A 20,611-nucleotide genomic window follows, 5' to 3' on the forward strand; every position below is an offset into this window, starting at 1 on the left:
GAGGTGTTCTATCGAACCTGGTATGCCCCAATTATCAAAAAAAAAAAAAAACTTTTATTACAAGAGCGTGGAAAATAAGTCACTTGTACATTTTTGGCCAATCCTGAAATTTCACCGCCATTTTTTTTCTCCTGTAGTGTAATAATCAGAAGCCAATCCTAGTAACGCTTTGTTAGCTAACAATGCAGCCCTGCTTACATTACGAGCTCAACGTAATTGACCACACTGGTGGTTATTTTCGCTCGAGAACTTTGACCGGGTTTCCCGCCACACCATGTTTCATGGTAATTATCCTCACTCTTATGTAACAGTGGGACTGACTGCACTTTTATGAAGTGTTATTCCGTTTGGATCATTTCATATGTCTGTGTCGAGAAAGGTTTTATTGAATGAAATAAACATTTTGCTCCGGAGAAGGGTCCCAGCGGCATGATCTCGTGACCGCGGCCTCTTCGTGAGTCGTCCTTTGTTGCGACGAGGCCTCAAGCTTGACAGGAGAGATCTAGGTTAGCGGATGTGACGTCAAACCCCCACACAAAACGACTCACGAGACTGATGAGAAGTTGAAACACGGGGAGAATACCCAACACATCGTTGATAAATGACATTTATTGACGTGTTTTTTTGCTACATTTGAAAATAATACGTGATTGGTTGATGGAGCCTCAGGCCTCCCACATGTGCGTGTTTATGATTACAAGTCACAAAAGATGAAAGGCAAACAAATGTATTTATTAAATGTACATGGATAGTATATATATTATACATGTTGTTACAAAGTTCTGTTACGTATCTAACACGTATATTTTATCTTTCTGTTGGTGACACGCGCTTGTATTGTGAAAGTCCCAACCGGATGTACTTGACATTTGTGCTGGAGCGATTCCAATCGCCGTCTTCCAAAATCAGTCGTGACGACCACGAGCGAGCAGTTTTCAAGTGAAAATAAACCAAATTGCCGGACTTTTACACCCCTTTCGGTCACTTTCTGTCGTGTTCCGCGCTCCTCGTCATGTCATGAAGTCCACAGTGTGTCCTGCTCGACGCTAGCTGGCAAACTAAAAAAAGGTGAGGAAGGAGAACAGTGGCAGCAGCTAGCAGGCTAAGCTAACAGAGGCTGCCATTGTGGTTTCCTGTTTCCAATTTCGTCTCCGTTCACGCTCCTCGCCGCTGGTTTTGCGTCGTTTTTTTTCTCTCGAAATATTGAAGTTCGACGTTCCAACGGTCTAACTCGCTGGGCTGCTAGACGCGCAGCGCTCCGAAAGTTAAGACAGTTAATCATTTGTTCGATGGCGTGCACGTCAAAGTAGGTCAGCTGACGAGTGACGTCGAAACCAAACAAAGAATCATTTGAAAGTCGGAGTTATTACAACTAACAATTCAGTCTTATCCGTAGCAAAATCAACCTTATAAATGATGGTGAAGTTGCTATGTTCTTCAACTCCTTAAAAAACGGTCTTCTGATTAAAAAAAGAAGAAAAAAAACCGTCGAGTACACCCCAGTCAACGTGAAGGCCCGGGGGCCCGAATCTGGCCCGCCACTTCATTTTATTCGGCCCGCGAAAGCAAATCAACCATGTCAAGTTCGATGATACTAGCTAAAATCCGAACTAAAATTTGAAATTGTTCCATGTCAACAGTAATTCCATGTCAACAGTGTCACTGTGAGACTAATAAAGGCAAATCCAATCCAGTTATTTTTGATTTAAGATTTGAACTAGTTATTCATTCTTTTGTTGTGTGCACGCTATTATGTAATGTGTGGAGGGGATTCAACATTCTAATGCAGGGGTCCGGAACCTTTTTGACTAAGAGAGCCATAAAAGTAAAATATTTAGAAATGTTTTTCAGTGAGAGCCACACGCACGCGCACATACACACGCTCGTGTGCGCGCGTGTGTGTGTGTGTGTGCGCGGCCACTTTTCAACAAAATATCAGAATGTATTATTTAAAATAACTGTGATAGTACTCACCGTTAACATGAATGGTTTTCCGTTCCTCGTGTTTGGTAAAAATCCAGCCAAACGATCGGAATGAAATTCAATTTGCCGGTCCAGAGGCGAAGTTACTGCTAGCGAGCCTGCACACGGCTCATAAGCTTCCACACTTTCTATCTGCAATCTACTTCTCGCAGAAGTATGTTGATGCTAACGTTAACATGGGGCTTGTGAAAATGTCACTTGACATTCGACTGTTTCATCGATGGTATTGTTTCATTGCAAATTAGAATCAGAACATTTTCTCTTCTCTAATGCTCCGGTGCATTCACGCTGAAGTGCACTAGTTGGGCTCATTTAAAGGGGCGTTTATCTTTTTCAACATGACGGCCAGTATCATCCAATCAAAATGGCGCTTTCGGCCATTCTAGGTCAGTGTCATCCAATCAAAAGTGTGCTTTCCGCCAACTGCAGCCCCAACGGGAAATGAACGGCGAGAAAAACCACAATATGTATTTAGTTTTATCGGCGAGCCATATGCAATCATCAAAAGAGCCATATATGGCTCGCGAGCCATAGGTTCCCGACCCCTGTTCTAATGGCGTCTCCAAACCGTCACTACAATGTGGGCCTGTGGAAAAAAACTTTGACACCCTTGCTCCAATAACTGACAACTGTGTAAAAAATAAAAATGGAAGACATTCGGATACCATTGCTGAAAAGTATTAGATTTATTTTAGGGATTTTGGGACACCCTGATGAATCATAAGACATTCAAAAAGGCGCTCATCTGGTTCCTTTAAATGGAGGGAAGGCATTAATATAGTACAGGTAACATCCGAGTTACGACGGTTGTAAAACGGTTGTAGGTCAAAATCCATTCCAAATGGCCGACGTGACGTTTACAAGATAGGATAGTATACCATGTCAATCTGTTGTTTTTAAGCAACATTTTCTATTGAATACTATTATATAGCAATCTGTTTACAGTTCATGTATAAATTTGATAACTTTTACCGTCATTTTTATCATTTTATATTTCGTATTGTCGATTTTTATTACTCTGTACCTGTAATGTAAACAAAACTGTTTATTTACAAATGTTATACTTACCTTTTAGTGTCATTTTTATCATTTTATATTTCATATTATTGTTTTTTATGACTGTTTAACTGGACCTGTAATGTATAAAAAATATTTTACTGTGCTGTACTATAAATTTTAAACTTACCTTGTAGTGTCGGTGCACATACCTTCTACTGACCTAAATACACACGGGTTCCCACGCATGCGCGCTGTTGAAAAATCACTATCCCTGCTAATGGAGAAGCCAGAAGAGGTCGGCCGACACACACGCGCTGACTCAGGCGGACGGCGAAGGAAAAAAGCACAGTACTACAGGAGACGCTATCTGTACTGTATAACTACTGTACTGACTGTCGTCACGCTGTCGATTGCTGTGCGAGTGTGTGACATGCTGGCTGGCCAAAATTGTAGAACGCGTTGCCGGCTGCAGTGCCAGGCGTAGAATTAATAATAAAAAAAGGTTCTGGCGGTCGTGATCGTAAGTACGGGTGGTCGGAAGTCGTGCCGCTCGTACCTCGGATGTTACCTGTAGTTTATTTTTACCATCGAAGGGGAACCTGAGTGTTACAAGTGTCCCAATTGAGGAATTTTATGATTGTTTCATCATTATCGTTCTGAGCCTCAATATATTTTTGGAATCTCTGTGTGCTATGCATTCAATTGGCGTATTGATCAGTCATCAGACTCTTACTCTGCTGAATTTGAAACGGGCCTTAAAAAAAATCTCCGATTTGTCATTGTATTGTATTGTCCATTAGCTGACCGTCTTGACCCGACGTCCTGTCCTGTTGCAGGTGTAGCAGATGTGGCCTCCACCCCAGCTGAGACTCCTGTTCATGAACGGAGGCGGAGCTCGCTATCTGGCGGCGCTCAACGGATGACACCACACTGAGCCGACATGGAGACGGGGGAGACGCCATATTTGCTCCCGCGCCGTTCTCCGCGCTAAAGTCTTCCTCTCAGGCGAAAACTTTTCTTGTCATTGGATTCAGGGACTTCTTTTTTTTGCCCCCCCTCCTTCTCTCGCTTCGCTAAGCCTTAGCGCCCTCCCGCTGCCATCATGGCGTCGGAAGGCTTTCAGTACCGCGCACTGTACGACTACAAGAAAGAACGCGAGGAGGACATCGACCTGCGCGTGGGCGACATGCTGCTGGTCAGCAAGGGGGCGTTGTTGGCGCTGGGCTGCGGCGCCGGAACAGAGGAGCGACCCTCCGACATCGGATGGCTGCCCGGCTTCAACGAAACCACGCAGGTAGGGTGGCCGGCGCCATAGTAGTAGCCACGGAGCCCACACAAAGCGTATGTGAGAGCCAAAATGGACGAACGGGTGAGCCATTTGGGGCCATTATCAATTTGGGGAAGCCATTTTATCAATTCGGGGAAACCATTTTGTGAATTTAGGGAAGCCATTTAATCCAGTGGTCCTCAACCTTTTTTGTGCCACGGACCGGTTTAATGTCAGACAATATTTTCACGGACCGGCGGATAAATACAACAAAATAAAATGATACGACAGGCTAGGTTACGGTGGGCTAATTTTAGCGGTATGTATCACGTGACCTAGACAAGCGTTTTGACATGCATCTAGAGTAAATCATAGACGGATGTAATCTGGTAATTTTTCATTTTTCAAAATAAAACATAGGCCGAACTCAGATAATAAATAACACGGAAATTATGTAAATCACAGGTGTCAAAGTCAAGGCCCGCGGGCTAAATCCGGTCCGCCACATCATTTTTTTCGGCCCGCGAAAGCAAATCAAACAAACAAAAATCTGAGCCAAAATTTCATATTTTTGGATGTCAACCACAATAAAAGTCATTATTCTTGATTTCAGATTTGAAAACGAGTTATTCATTAATTTGCTATGTGCTCTATATGTAATATTTGAAGGGATTTAAACATTCTAATGGGTTCTCCAAATTCATAACGGCCCTCGAGAGGAAACCATAACTTCAATGTGGCCCGCGGCAAAAAATGACTTTGACACCCCTGATGTAAATTATTAATTCTTTCTGCGCGGCCCGGTACCAAATGACCCACGGACCGGTATCGGTCCGTGGCCCGGGGAATGGGGACGTCTGATTTAATCAATTTGCGAAAGCCATTTTATCAATTTGGGGAAGCCATTTTATCAATTTGGGGAAGCCATAAGAATTTTATCAATTTGGGAAAGCCATAAGAATGTTTCATCCCCTCCTCATATTACATACTGAACACAAATTAACTCATTCACTGGCATTCACAAATTTATTCGAGAATTGAAACTATGACATAGAGTGTCGGGTTTTTTTGTGTTTGGGTGCCAATAAAGCGCTGGCCTCTAGCAATGTTTTTTCTTCAAACAAGAGGGCATCATTTATCTTTTTTTTTCCATGTTAGCGCTTTGTTCCAGCTTCAGGTATTGCTAAAGCGCTATCGAAATCAATATGTATTGTATTGCTCCATTAACTGTTTATGTCTTCCTAAAATTCAATATTCTGTGGTTCCTGGAATTCAAGAGACAATGACAAAAACCCTGGCACTGGTTTGGACACATTTTTGCACATTGTCCGGCAGTGAATGAGTTAATGAATAATTAGTTTTCAAATTTTAAGTCCAAAATAATGACTGCTATTGTAGTTTACATACGACAATTTGAAATTTGGCTTGGGACTTTAGGAAGCATCATGGAAATTCACAAGTTTGATTTTCTTTGGCAGGCCGAATAAAATAATTTGGCCGGCCAGATTTGGCCTCGACTTGGACACCAGTGCGATAGAGCAAGTCAGAGGCCGGGCGCCATGTTTTCAAGTCAAATGAGCTCAAAGTCAACATTGGATGGCGCGCCAAGGCTGAAACGACAATAATAGCTGCACCTCACCCGCCCCTTTTGTTGTTTGATGAGCAAAAATCAATTTTTAGGCCGATTAAACAACGACCAATATTGAGAAACGGCTTTATGCGCTGTGCAGGAAAAGGGCGACTTCCCAGGCACCTACGTGGAATTCGTCGGCAGGAAGAGGATGTCGCCACCCACGCCTAAGCCCCGCCCACCAAGGCCGCCGTCGGCCGCGTCCATGAGGACCGACTCGGAGTCCGAAGGTGAGGGGCGCTGTCGCATGCGGTCTTTCCCACGCTGGGCGGGGGTCTGCCCACGACGCTGACCCTGTGCTTGCTTTGCTGACTTGCAGGGGTCGCGCTGCCGGATCTTCCGGAACACTTTGGACCACCTGACACGGCCCCGCCCCTGCTGAGTCGACTGATGGAGGCCGTGGAGTGCAAAGGTGCGTAGCTTCTCCTTCCTGGAGTCCCGCCAGGATGACGTCACCTTGGGACGGGCGACTTTTCTCCGTTGTTTTCATGCTGCCAAATGATTGCGCCATTGAAGGTGTCAATGAGTTCAGTGTCCAGTAATGCTAACAGTCACCCCCAAAAGGCCCAAACGCCATCGTACGCATCTGTTTGAGAACCAAACGGTGAGATGAGATGTCATGCTCATCAACCGCATGCTAACAATTTCATATACAGTGATACCTCAGCTTACAAACGCTTTAGCTCATGAACTTTTCGCCCCTACGAAGATTAAATTCATGAGCATATAGTCTCGGTTGATGAACTAGTTTTCGGCGGATGAACACCAAACCACACGGTCGAACAGCGCCACGGTGGCTAGCGGAGTACTTTTCGTCACCCTCTTTCTTTGAGTGCAGACGTGATTTCTTACCAAGTGGAGTACTTTTGCTATTATAGGACCGAAAAATACCTCACCACAGGCTAGTGTTAAGCCGAAGAGGACACAAATAAATGACGGTCGAGCAGAAGAAGGAGAGCATCGAAAAACACAAACGAGGTGTGTGTTTGTGTGACTTCCGAGTACCAGTACCAGACCATTGATACGTGTGGCTAAGGGTGGTGTTTCTGTGTTGTCTAAGCAACGGCAATAGAAGAGGTTGAAAAACTTCAGTGGATTTGGATAAATGAAAAGCAGCTAGCAGAGACAGTGTGAGTGAGGGTATTATCGCAGAAAAAGCACGGCAACTTCACTCGGATATCATCAAGAGGCAACGACATCAGCGACCATCACAAAGGTCAATAAAACGACTTGATCATACAGTACAGTTTAATACAATAGCACATTTATTATACATAAAATAAGGTATATTTTGTGTAGTTTTAAGGCTTATTTAGTACGAAATTGTGTTTTCTGGGGACCTGGGAATGGATTAGTCTCATTTTTAAATGGTCCTTATGGAAAATAAATGTTTGGCAGACTTAACTTTTTGCTTTACACACATTTTCTGGGAACCAATTAAGTTTGTGAGCTGAGGTATCACTGTACAGGTAACATCCGGCCGGCGCGGGTTACGACGACCTGTACTTACGACCACGACCGTCAGACCCTCTTTTTTTTTATTCTACGCCTGGCACGCCCAAGCAGCCGGCAACGCGTACTACAATTGTGGCCAGCCAGCATGTCACACACTCGCACAGCAATCTACTGCGTGACGACACTCAATACAGTAGTTATACAGTGCAGATTCCGTCTCGGTAACATCTCCTGTAGTACTGTACACCGCTTTTTTTCCGAGCGTGTTTGTCGGGCGACCTCTTCTGGCCGTTAGCAATTTTGTATACATTACAGGTACAGTTATACAGTAATAAAAATCGATAATATGAAATATAAAATGATAAAAATGACACTAAAAGTGATAAAATGTATAAATGAACTGTAAACAGTTTGGTATATAATAGTATTCAATAGAAAAACAACAGATTGACATCGTATACTATCCTGTCGTGTTAACCTCGCGTCGGCCATTTTGAATGGATTTTTGACTTACGACCGTTTTGTCGGTACGGAATCCAGGCGTAACTCAGATGTAACCTGTATTTATCCGGTGTCGTCTGGAAAAGCTCGCCAACGTCCCATTTTAGTCATCAAGCTCGTTGGCGCCAAATCCGTTGGTCGTCCAAAACAAGATGGCGTGGGGAGGTAGGAAATCCTGAGCCCATGTTGTCGCCCGCAGGCGCGGACACTCCTGGCTTGTACTGCGGCGGAGGAGGGAGTTTGGACCTGAGGCAACTGGCCCAGGCCGGTGAGGAAGCGGAGAGCCCGGAGCTTTGATAGCCATCTTTCTTTGCCAATTTTGCACCATTTTTTTTTGTATTTCTCAGACCTGGAGCAGATGGAGGTGTCCAGCCTTTGTGACGGGGTGGTCCGCTTCCTGCAGGAGCTTCCTGGGCCCGTCCTGCCGTCTTCGCTGCAGGACGACATGATCCGCGCCGTGCAAGGTGTGTGCACGCTCGGCAAGGCTACAATATGATACAATGATTCGTCATTACAAAATACCTACTCTAAAATACGCTCAGTACAAGTCATTTGAAGCCATTTTACAAATTATGGACACAACTTGCCCGGAGACGTCGGTTGTCCTTTAACTTTATTTTTTTCTCCCAATTCTGTTTGCCTGGTCTTGTGTCTGCCCGTCTACTGACGCCACGGCTGTTGTCCACCCCCAGAGGTCCGAGACCCAGAGGAATGCTCCCGTGTTCTGCTGGGCGTGGCCAGATCCCCGACGTGCCCCTCCCAGTACGGCCTAACGCTCCTCAGCGTGGTGCGACACCTGGCTCGACTCGCCGCGCACGCCGCCCGCAACCAGCTCGGCGTTAAAGGCCTCGCCGAGACCTTCAGCCCGCTGCTTTTCAGGCACACCGTGGCCGGGTTCGTCCGTAAAACGCACGCGGGCGCACTTTGGTTTTTGACAGCCATTTTTTGCGGCCGTCGTGACGGTTTAATCATTTTACATACAGAGCGCACAACAAATTAACTCATTGACTGCCAGATCATGTGGGAAAATGTGTCCACTGCAGTGCCAGGATTTTTGTCATTGTCACTCCAATTCCAGGACCCAGATAATATTGACTTTTAGGACTACATAAACATTCAATACAGCGTTAGAACCCTAAGCCTCTCTTCTTTCATCAGAAAAAGATAAGTTAATTCCTAAATGAGATGGGTCAGGAGTTATCTGAGCTTGAAATGGGGGCAGCTGTACAAAATACAATACATCGTGTATATAGCGCTTGAACAACAGCTGAAGCTGTAACTGGGCGCTAACATGGACAAAAAGGGAAATGCTGCCCCCTCGTGGAAGGGAAAAATCATTGCCAGAGGTCTGACCAGCGCTTTATCAGCAGTCCCAACCAAGAAAATGGTTTGAAAAGTTAGTGTGCCCATTGATTGGTGAGCAACTGGTCCAGGGTGTCCCCCAAAGACAGCTGAGATAGGGGCCAACACACCACGTGGCAGAGAGATGTTTTTATATTCCAATCTTGATGTTGATGTTAAAATTGGTGAAAATTAAACATATTACAGTTTGTTTTCATAGTATTTTACAAGTGACCTGCTCTATTATTATATATTTATCCACTTTTATGCTGTAAAATAGTTTAGCGGTGCTTTCAGGGAGTTGTTTTCTAGACTTGGAACAGATAATATTTTTTTTAAATTGATTATAATGCAAAGTGCTGTTTTGGTTTTCGAACAATTCGGTTTTCGAAGCGGTCTCTGGAACGTATTATGGTCAAAAATAGATATCACTGTACATCAACTGTAAAGTGAACTTCGGAGTTTTGAAAGGCGCGTATAAATGAAATGTATGCTGATATGATGATATGATGAAGAAAAACAAAAACCCGAACAAATTTGGGTATGGTGCTGCACGTCACATTTTTTCAATTTCCGAATAAGAAAATCGGGGAATGGCACCGAACGAGTTAAATAAATAACTGCTTTTCAAATTAAAAGTCAAGAGTAACGACTGTTATTGTGGTTTACGTGGGACCATTTGAAATTTAAGTTTGGGACATTAGCGAGCATCATCGTACTTGACATGCTTCATTTGCTACCATGGACGAATAAAATAATGTGGCGGGCCAGATTTGGCCCCCAGGCCTCGACTTGTACACCTGTGATCAAAATGCTGAAACGTGACTTTGCTTTTTCCTTTTTTTTGCCAGGTGTGAGTCCGGTCCAGACCTTCTGACTCAGGTGCTGGAGCTTCTGATCAGTAGCGAGCTGAATGTCAATCAGGCTGCTCCAGGTAACATTCGCTCCTCCCCCTTCCTCCCACTCCGCCCCTTAAAGGACAACCGACACCATTTTTTTGTTTCCTAACTGACATCAGAAACGTTTTATAGCATCTAAAATACCCAAAACACAGAGGCTGATCTTTTTAGTCAATTGCAAAACACCAATAAAAATGAGTTAAAGTGTCCCAAAGCTACTTCAGAATGACCTCCGAGATGCAGTTTCAGAAAGTCCCGCCCCCTTGTCACGCCAGGACGTCTTGCCTTGCTCAAGAATCAAAACAATGGCTTCAGATTCGGAGAAGATGCTTTCTTGTTACTCATCCAGTTATGAATATGATTCAAATAGTTCTGAAGAAGAAAAAAACAATTCAAGCTGTCAGGACTCTAATGTAGCGTCCCAGAAATTGCACTAGATGGCGCCCAAGCTCCATTGGAAATGGGCTGATTTGTCTGCTGGGAATTTATGTCAACGAGTGGTGCAACACACATCGATTCACCATCACGTTATTTATGTGTTTTCCTTCTAATTTCACCATCAACACGAAGTTTTCAGACCAAACAAAATACCCAAAATGCATTGTGTGTCGCTTTCTCGGTCAGGGGCTGTTTTATGAGAAATTGCCTTATTACAGGTTCGGAGAGATCGACTCTAACCGGTATTGAGGAAGAGCCCCCATCTTATAGATCCACTCTCGCGAGAACAAGTGGCCAGTTTGCCCTCACTCGAGATGAGTCATTTCTCCCCCCCCCCTCTCCCTCAGCCCTCCCTTAGTCCTGGGACTTGGTGTTTCAAAGAAACATTCTTCTGTAAGATACATTGTCAGGCGTATGAGAAAATGAGCAGTTCATGCAGGAAAATACAAAACATAGATAAGTGTGGAACAAGCGATAAAACAAGTGGTATCAGTCTTGGGACCAGATGTTCATGATCAGTGTGAGAGAATACAGAAAGTGGCAAACAAATTATGGACACAACTTGTCCGGAGGCCTCGGTTGTCCTTTAAACGACATCACTTTTTTGTTTCCTAACTGACATCAGAAAAACATTTTAGAGCATCTAAAATACCCAAAACACGCAGTATGATATTTCTAGTCAAATGCAAAACACCAATAAAAATGACTTGTGTGTGCTGAAACTGCAAAAAAATTGAAACCGGAAGTGGCCTGTTTCAGAAGGTCCCGCCCCCTTGTTCGTGGCGTCACGCCAAGACGCCTTGGCTTGCTGGAGAATCAAAACAATGGCTTCAGATTCGGGGAACATGCTTTCTTGTTACTCATCCAGTTATGAATATGATTCAAATAGTTCTGAAGAGGAAAGCATACATGTTTGCAATCGATTAAAGAATTTATTCCGTGTCATTTTGACGTATCTGGGTGAAGGGAAAATGTAGCACCAAAAAGAGAGGGAAGATGGCGACGAAGCTCAGTGGAAACCGGCTGATTTGTTTCCTTAGAATGCTTGTCAGCAAATATAAAATAGATGCTTGGTGCAACACACAACGTTTCACCATCTTGTTATTTATGTGTTTTCCTTCTAATTTTGCCATCAACATGGATCAACACTAAGTTTTCAGACCAAACAAAGTACCGCAAAATGCATTGACGTGATACAATGTGTCCTTTCTCGGTCAGGGGCGTTCCTTCAGTGACGTGGCTTGAGGACTCGTCACCAACTCAAGAACAGACTTCCGGAATATTCAGCCTTAAAGCGTCTTAAAACGTAAAATATAGCTATATGCGGTGGAATCCTTGTAAAATACGCTCAGTAGAAGTCATTTGAAGCGATTTTACAAATATGGACACAACTTGTCCGGAGGCGTCGGTTGTCCTTCAAGGTGTCAATCAGTCCGAAGTTCGAAACGGCAAGCTGAGTCACTCAATGGCCGCTCGTGAAACGCTTACCTCATTGCTTGGGCGCTGTTGCCCTGGTGATATCACGGATGCCAGAGATTGGTTCGGGGGGGGCTTGATTCTTTTAACATGAAGAGTCCAGTTGGGGGCGGGGCAAAGTTGAGTAACCGGAAGATGGGCGGGCGTGCATTTTCCGGCGTCCACGGCAAGCACACTGGAATATAATGTAACGTGGACTATAACAGAATTTGATTACAGATTTTTTTTTTAGTTTTTTTTTAACACTAGCGACAAAAGAATTTTTCTGGCCCTAAAAAAACTCACATTTATTATCAGAATCATCTTTATTGCCAAGTATGTAGAACACACAAGGAATTCGTTTCCAGTTGAAGACGCTGCACTAGTATCATCATCAAAAAAATGCAAAGAGGCACTATACAGTTCCATTTGGGCTACTGTTCAAAGAGTTAATGGCTTGGGGGAAGAAGCTGTTTCAAGGACAACAGACGTCTCCGGACAAGTTGTGTCCATAATTTGTAAAATGGCTTCAAATGACTTCTACTGAGCGTATTTTACAAAGATTCCAGCGCATATAGCTATATTTTACGTTTTAAGACTCGCGCTGAATATTCCGGAAGTCTTGTTTTTGAGTTGGTGACGAGTCCGTACGTGACGTACCTGAAGGAACGCCCCTGACCGAAAAAAGGACACATTGTAGCAGTCCTTCCATCACGTCAATGCATTTTGGTGTACTTGTTTGGTCTGAAAACGTTGTGAGGCACCAAAAACAGCCAGAAGAGGGTGACCAAGCTCCATGTAAGGAATTTATCAGCCTGTGGAAATGGGATGATTAATTCCTCACACGAGCTTGGTCGCCATTTTCTGCCTCTTTTTTGGTGATACATTTCCCCCCAATGTTGCCTCAAAATGGCACGGAATAAGTTAATCGATTGCATACATGTATGCTTTCCTCTTCAGAACTATTTGAATCATATTCATAACTGGATGTGTAACAAGAAAGCATATTCTCCGAATCTGAAGCCATTGTTTTGATTTTCGAGCAATGCAAGACGTCTTGGCATGACGTCACGAACTGGGGGCGGAACTTTCTGAAAATGCCCAATTCGCAGCTCAATTTTTTGCAGATTTTGGACACTTTAAGTCATTTGTATTGGTGTTTTGCATTTGTATAAAAATATCATACTGCATGTTTTGGGTATTTTAGATGCTATAAAACGTTTTTCTGATGTCAGTTAGGAAACAAAAAAGTGATGTTGGTTGTCCTTTAAATGTCTGCTGGATTTGGTGCGCATGGATCAGTAGCGCCTGCCTGAGGGGAGTCGCTGGAAAAGGTGGTGGGCAGGGTGCGGAGGGTCTATTTGGATTTTTCCGCGCCCTAGTTTGGATTCTTGTAGTGTACAAGTCCTCGAGAGTGGGTAGGGCGGTGCCAATGATTTTTTTTCCGCCATCCTAACTGTCCGTTGAAGTTGGATTTTGTCCATTTTTTAAGGCGGCCCCGAACCAAACGGTGATGGAAGAACATGGGATGGATTCGATGACAGCCGTGTAGAAATGTTGCAGCACCTCCTGTGGCAGGCCATGCTTCTTTAGCAACCTCAGGAAGTACATTCTCTGTTGGGCCAAGATAGTTGGTGTCATGTCCTGGGAGACTGTGATTCCCAGGAACTTGAATGTCTCAACGGTTGACACGAGGCAGTTGGATAGTGTGAGGGGTAGCTGTGGTGATGGATGTTTCCTGAAGTCCACGATCATCTCTACTGTCTTGAGCATGTTCAGCTCCAGGTTGTGACGGCTGCACCAGAGCTCCAGCTGCTCCACTTGTTGTCGGTACGCAGACTCGTCGCCGTCTTTGATGAGACCTATGACCGTGGTGTCGTCTGCGAACTTTATGAATTTGACAGCTGGGTGCGTTGAGGTGCAGTCGTTCGTGTAGAGAGAGAAGAGCAATGAAGAGAGGACGCATCCCTGCGGGGCTCCAGTGCTCGTGGTTCGTGTGGAGGATGATATTTTTCCGAGTCTGACCTGTTGTGTCCGTTCTGTCAGGAAGCTGAGGATCCACTGGCAGATCGTAGGGCACACACCAAGCTGGAGAAGTTTGGGGATGATGGTATTGAACGCAGAGCTGTAGTCCACAAACAGGATCCTTGCGTAGGTTCCTGTGTTGTCGAGGTGGTCGAGGATGTGGTGCAGTCCGATGTTGACTGCATCCTCCACAGACCTGTTTGCCCGGTAGGCAAACTGAAGAGGATCTATCTATTAGCTATCTAGTGGCTATCTAGCTATCTATCCAGCTAGTTAGCTATCTATTAGCTAGCTATCTAGTTAGCTATCTATTAGCTAGCTATCTAGTTAGCTGACTATCTATTAGCTACCTGGCTATCTGTTGGCTATCTAGTGGCTAGCTAGGTAGCTGGCTATCTATTGGCTATTTAATAGCTAGCTAGCTTTTTATTTATTTGAGTTATTCCGGGTGGAGTGAACGCTGGCGCGTGTGGCTGCCGCTGCTCACCCACAAGAAAACGTATCCAGTCCCTGTCAAGTGACCTTGAGAGTTTTGAAAGGCGCTTATAAATGAAATGTATTATTATTATTATTAATATTTTCTCTGTCTTTCTTTCAGCTTTACCTCCTAAACCTGCCAAGCCGTCGGCGTCCGCCGGCGCCGCCGCCTGCACCCTCAACAACGGTGTGGCGCTTCACGACGCCGAGTGGTACTGGGGCGACATCTCCAGGTAAGGCGCGGGGGCGTGGGAGCCTTATCCGCCTCCTGCCCAACGTCCGTCGCTCGCCCTTGCAGGGAGGAAGTGAACGAGAAGCTGCGCGACACGGCCGACGGAACCTTCCTGGTGCGCGACGCCTCCACCAAGATGCACGGCGATTACACGCTCACGCTCAGGTACGTAGCGCCGGCGGCGGTTTGGGCGCGGGGGAGCACAGGCTGACGCTGATCATGTGCAGGAAGGGGGGAAACAACAAGCTGATCAAGATCTTCCACCGCGAGGGCAAATACGGCTTCTCGGACCCGCTGACCTTTGGTTCGGTGGTGGAGCTAATCAACCACTACCGGCACGAGTCGCTGGCGCAGTACAACCCCAAGCTGGACGTCAAGCTGCTCTACCCGGTTTCCAAGCACCAGCAGGTACGGCCCAAATCTCCACCCCGCCGTCCCTTCTGGACTTCACGTCTGGCCATGTTTTCTTTCAGGACCAGGTGGTCAAGGAGGACAACATCGAGGCGGCGGGGAAGAAGCTCCATGAGTACCACCTGCAGTTCCATGAGAAGAACCGCGAATATGACCGCCTCTACGAGGAGTACACCAGAACGTCTCAGGTACACACGCGCCCGGGTAGGACTTCCTGTTCCTGGCTATCTATCCAGCTAGCTAGCTAGCTAGCTATAGATAGCTGGCTAACTAGCTAACTAAGCGATATAATAATAATAATTTACATTTCTAACATTTCCTTTCAAAACACTTCTAATAATAATAGCTAGCTAGCTAGCTGGATAGATAGCTAATAGATAGCCAGCCAACTAGCTAGCTAATAGATATCTAATAGATAGCTAGCTAACTGTATCGATTGCTAATAGACAGCCAGCTAGCTAGATAGCCACTAGATAGCGACTAGATAGCTAATAGATAGCCAGCTAACTAGCAAGGTAATAGATCTAATAGATAGCTAGCTCGCTGGATAGATAGCTAGCTAGATAGCTAATAAATAGCCAACAGATAGCCAGCTAGCTAGCTAATAGATAGCTAATAGAAGGCCCGGACGGTGATGCCGCCACCTTCTTCCCCCTCGCCAGGAGATCCAGATGAAGCGCACGGCCATCGAGGCCTTCAACGAGACCATCAAGATCTTCGAGGAGCAGTGCCAGACTCAGGATCGCTTCAGCAAGGAGTACATCGACAAATTCCGCCGCGAGGGCAACGACAAGGAAATCCAGAGGTGAGCGTGACCACCGGTTCTGTTGTCATAGAAACCTGCGTCACCTCCCGCTGCGCCTTCAGGATCATGGAGAACTACGACAAGTTGCGCTCGCGCATCAGCGAGATCGTGGACAGCAAGCGCCACCTGGAGGTGGACCTGAAGAAGCAGGCGGCCGACTACCGCGAGATCGACAAGAAGATGAATAGCATCAAGCCGGACCTTATCCAACTCCGTAAAACCCGAGACCTGTACCTCATGTGCGCCAGCCGACCCGGACCAACACGGACGCCGCTACGAGGCGCTAAGGCTAACGCTAACCTACGTCGTTCTCCGCAGGTGGTTGACTCAGAAGGGCGTCCGCCAAAGGAAACTCAACGAGTGGCTTGGAATGAAGAACGAGACCACTGAGGAGTAAGTTTGCTCGCACGACACACCAGGAGACACTTGACACGACGCAAATTTCAAGTCAAGAAAAATGACTTATTGCGGTTTACGTTTAAAAAGTTGCCCTTTGACACCTTAGCTTAGCATGATGGAATTTCATCTGTTTTATGTGTTTTTGTGGGCCGAATCAAATGAGGTGGCGGGCCAGATTTGGACCCCGGGCCTTGACTTGGACACTGGTGATGTAAGGAATTAGCTGAATAGAAAGAGACCAAGCTTGCTCGGTCACTAGCTTGATCGCTAGCTCGCTCGGTCGCTAGCTAGCTTGATCATTACCTAGGTCGATTGCTAGCTAGCTCGGTCACTAGCTAGCTCAATCGCTAGCTAGCTAGATTGCTAGCTAGCTTGGTCACTAGCTAGGTCAATTGGTAGTGAGCTCTGTCGCTAGCTAGCTCTATCGCTAGCTAGCTTGGTAGAAGAGCATGGAATTTAACAAGTTTCGTCGACTTTCACTGGCCGAATAAAATGATCGTTTGCTAGCTATCTCGCTAGCTATCTCCCTAGATCGCTCGATAGATGAGCATGGAATTTCAAAAGTAGGATTTGCTTTTTGCGGGCCGAATAAAATGATTGGCCCACGGGCCTCGACTTTGACACCTGCAATGTCGGGGGATTAGCCAGCTAGCTGAATGTAAAGTAAGCTACCTTACTCGCTTGCTAGCTAGCTGGATCGCTAACTTGATAGATGAGCATGGAATTTGATTTGTTTTATTCCGGTCAAATGAGGTCCCGGCAGACTGCTAAACCATACGCTACCCTGTCTCTATCCTGTGGCCCGCCCCCACAGAGAGTACAGCACGGTGGAGGACGAGGAGGACCTCCCCCACAACGACGAGCGTCTGTGGCGCCTGGGCAACATCAACCGCGGGCAAGCCGAGTCGCTGCTGAGAGGCAAGAAGGACGGGACCTTCCTGGTCCGAGACAGCAGCAAGCCCGGATGCTACGCCTGCTCCGTCATGTACGTGCGCCGCCATATACTCCCCCCTCCCACACCCCCCAATCTCTTGACGTTTCCTTTGTGTCCATCCAGGGTGGAAGGCGAAGTGAAGCACTGCGTGATCAACAAGACGCAGACGGGCTTCGGTTTTGCCGAGCCATACAACCTGTACGCTTCGCTCAAGGACCTGGTGCTGCACTACCAGCACACGTCGCTGGTGCAGCACAACGACTCGCTCAACGTCACGCTGGCCTTTCCCGTCTACGGCCAGCAGAGGCGCTGATACCCCCCCCCCCCCAGCCCACCCCCCACCCTCCGTCGCTTCGCCATCGAAAAGCTCTTTTCGCTCAACTCCCGGACGCTGATTCAAGAACGGGTGCTTCGGGGACCTTAGTAGTCCTTCCTCTCGCGGATGACTTTCAAAATAAAGGTACTAAAATGGCAAAGCTGCTTTGTGACGCCCCCAACGGCAGCATTCCAAAGACTTTCCTACAGGACTCAGGTGCTCAAACTCCCACCCCATGCTGGGGAGGATATTACATTTCAACTTAACTTCAGTATTTTCCTTTACCCTCTTATTTTGAAATGCTATGAAACACTTTCAACGTTTCCGCACTTGGGATTAATAAAAAATAATTTTGTCTATGAGTTTAACTTTGTGGCCTGTTTAATTTTTTTTATTTCCGCACTTGACGTTTTATTTTGGCATCCATTTCCGTTTGTTTGCATTTTTCATGCCGGTCTAATGCTTCCTGTTATTTGCTGTCTACTTCCTGTTGGCCAGTTTTTTGGGCCGTTCTTTTACTTAGATTAGCGTTTATTTGTCTCACAGTGGAGAAATTGACATTTCACAGCATCAAAAACAAAATACAGGAGCCGCTGTAAAGGCAGCCACTCTCGCGGCGCCATCTTGAAGTCAAAAGCAAACAAAATAACAAATGTGACACAAGAACTGACACTTCCTTCTCAATCACATTGATTTCCTTTTTTATTTTGTATTCCATTTTTGAAGTTCAGTAGTCATCCCCCATATCACAATTGTTCACTTCCGGTTCTGACTTTCAAAATAAAGCTACTGAAATGTCAGCTCCTTTGTGACGCCCCTTACGGCAGCATTGCAAAGACAGGACTCAGATGCTCAAACCTCCTCCCCATGCTGGGGATGATATTACATTTCAACTTAACTTCAGTATTTTCCTTGCCTTCACCCTCTTATTTTGAAATGCTACCAAAGACTTTCAACATTTCCACACTTGGGATGAATAAAAAGTAATTTTGTCCATAAGTTTGTCAAATTTGTGGCGTGTTCAATTTTTGTCACCCTTATTTTTTCATTTCCACACATGACGTTTTATTTTGGCATCCAGTTCCATTGTTTGCATTTATCTTTTTTCATGTCGGTTTAATGCTTCCTGTTATTTTGCATCTACTTCCTGTTGGATTATTTTTAGAATAATAACACATTTCTTGTGCCTTTCAAAACTCTCACGGTCACTTTACAGTCCCAGGATCAGTTATTCTGCGGGTGAGCAGCGCCAGCGTTCACTCAACCCAGACCATCTACTTCCTCTTGGACTGTTTTTGGGCCATCTACTTCCTGTTGGACAATGTCTGTGTAAGCCTTCAGTCGTACAGGAGTGGTCCATCGATGAGAAGGTTTCTTCAGCCGTCATCTGTACTTCTTTTAAGGTGTCGGACGTTTCGCTTCTGATCCGCTAACTAAATCAGATAACTAAAATTTGCTGGTAGTTTTGTCTCTCTCTCGAATTTTGTGTTGCCAAGGGACTCTGTAGTTTTTCAGAAACCCCTGCAATGTAAGGTACTGCTACTTTTAGTATCTGCAGAAGTGTTGGTTTCATTCCCTATTCTTTTCTTTTGACATTTGGCTACATTGTATGTCGAGGAGTCAATGATACAAACAATTATTCTGATTCTTTGTGTATTTTTGACAGTCCATAGATACATGGCGTAGCCTCTCGGGTATAATCTAAAATACATGTTTATCTATTAGTTTTCCTTTCTCTAACTTTTGGAGACAGTCTATAATTTCTTTCTTGTATCTATTGGAAGGGTCCCATTTTAGTTGCTCATAAGTGTTAGAATCACTGATGAACCTATTTATTTTGTCTTCATAATCCAATGTGTTGAGAAGCCATGTACACCTGCCCTTGTCTGCTAGCAAAATACAGTGAGACCTCATCTTACGAACTTTTCGTCTTACGAACGTCAAATTTATGAAAATTAAACCTTGAAATACGCACTATTTTCATGATACACACCCACCACGGCTGGTGGAGTAATTGTCAGCGGAAGAACACCAAAGCACACGACCTTCGGATCTGGCGAAGTGATCTTCGGCGGAAGCACATGACCGAACAGCGCTCCAGCCGGCCCACCTTTCCACAACCCCTCATTGAATGCACATGTCGATCGCCTCCTTGGAGCTTTTTGCTGATAATTTTACTATTATGGGACCAAAAAAAACCCACCACAGGCTCGTGTTCAGCCCAAGAAGACACAAAATAAAATCACTGTCGCTGAGAAGAAGGAAATACAGTAAAGTCTCGTTATATCGATAAACTCGGGAGTTAGAAAAAATTTCGATATAACCGTACTGTCCATATATCCGTCCTGCGCCGAACTGCATTAAAGGGGACGGGGGGATCTTTGAAACAGGGGATCGTTGATATGGCGCGTCATTTTATCATTGGGTTCATGGATTGCGTATCTAACATGCTTTTTCTACAGTAGTGAAGTGAATAATAAATTTGTGCATAAAATAAAAATGTCTTTACACTTTTTTAATGACTACTGTATTTCCTTTCAAAAATGCAACCAATGCAATATCCTCACGTTCTATTCACACGAAACCACGAAAAAAAACAGTCATTGTTGCAAGCGATAAAGATATCTGAATGCTACACAATTAAATACATGGATGAAAAACCAAAACTGCAATGTTTACATTACATTACGTTGATGAAGTATGTTTGGTCTGAGAACCGTGTTGCGTCCAAAAGCCGCCAGAAGAGGGCATCCAAGCGCTATATAAGAAACGGAGGTGGCCATAGAAGCTCGCCATTTTGTGCCTCTTTTTTGGGTGAGAGATGTTCCCCCAATGTTGCCTCAAAATGGCACATATAATTCTTTAATCGATTGCAAACATTATGCCATTGTTGTCGCCATTGTTGAAGACGGTAGAAAATGTCATCTGCTACACACGAGCTGGCGTCTGAAAATGAAAATGGCATCTGCTACACGGGAGCTGGTCACGTAACAAACTCACGTGACTCACGTGAGTTTGTTAATCGACCAATGGCGCGACCGATA

The 20,611-nt window shown here is 45.2% G+C and overlaps 1 protein-coding gene across 1 annotated transcript; it reads left to right on the forward strand.

Moving 5' to 3' along the window:
* Window positions 1-781: 781 nt before the first annotated feature.
* On the forward strand, window positions 782-17,935 carry LOC148899743 (phosphatidylinositol 3-kinase regulatory subunit alpha-like). Its single transcript, XM_088995223.1, has 17 exons — window positions 782-1,068; window positions 3,819-4,276; window positions 5,980-6,109; window positions 6,199-6,291; window positions 8,035-8,103; window positions 8,183-8,299; window positions 8,528-8,729; window positions 10,028-10,110; window positions 14,592-14,703; window positions 14,769-14,867; window positions 14,930-15,110; window positions 15,176-15,301; window positions 15,776-15,918; window positions 15,981-16,157; window positions 16,237-16,311; window positions 17,132-17,302; window positions 17,375-17,935. The coding sequence occupies exons 2-17, from the start codon at window positions 4,085-4,087 to the stop codon at window positions 17,562-17,564; spliced, it is 2,160 nt and encodes a 719-aa protein (XP_088851349.1). The 5' UTR covers window positions 782-1,068; window positions 3,819-4,084; the 3' UTR covers window positions 17,565-17,935.
* The last annotated feature ends 2,676 nt before the right edge of the window (window positions 17,936-20,611 follow it).

This window comes from Hippocampus bargibanti, linkage group LG04 (assembly GCF_051943395.1).
Source record: "Hippocampus bargibanti isolate YZ-2025 linkage group LG04, ASM5194339v1, whole genome shotgun sequence".
NCBI classification, from domain to species: domain Eukaryota; kingdom Metazoa; phylum Chordata; class Actinopteri; order Syngnathiformes; family Syngnathidae; genus Hippocampus; species Hippocampus bargibanti.

Coding starts and splice junctions, on each gene's coding strand:
- LOC148899743 (XM_088995223.1), top strand. CDS start 4,085: ATGGCGTCGGAAGGCTTTCAGTACCGCGCACTGTACGACTACAAGAAA. Junction 8,730..10,027: donor TTCAGGCACACCGTGGCCGG/GTTCGTCCGTAA, acceptor TTTTTTTGCCAG/GTGTGAGTCCGGTCCAGACC. Junction 10,111..14,591: donor TGTCAATCAGGCTGCTCCAG/GTAACATTCGCT, acceptor TCTTTCTTTCAG/CTTTACCTCCTAAACCTGCC.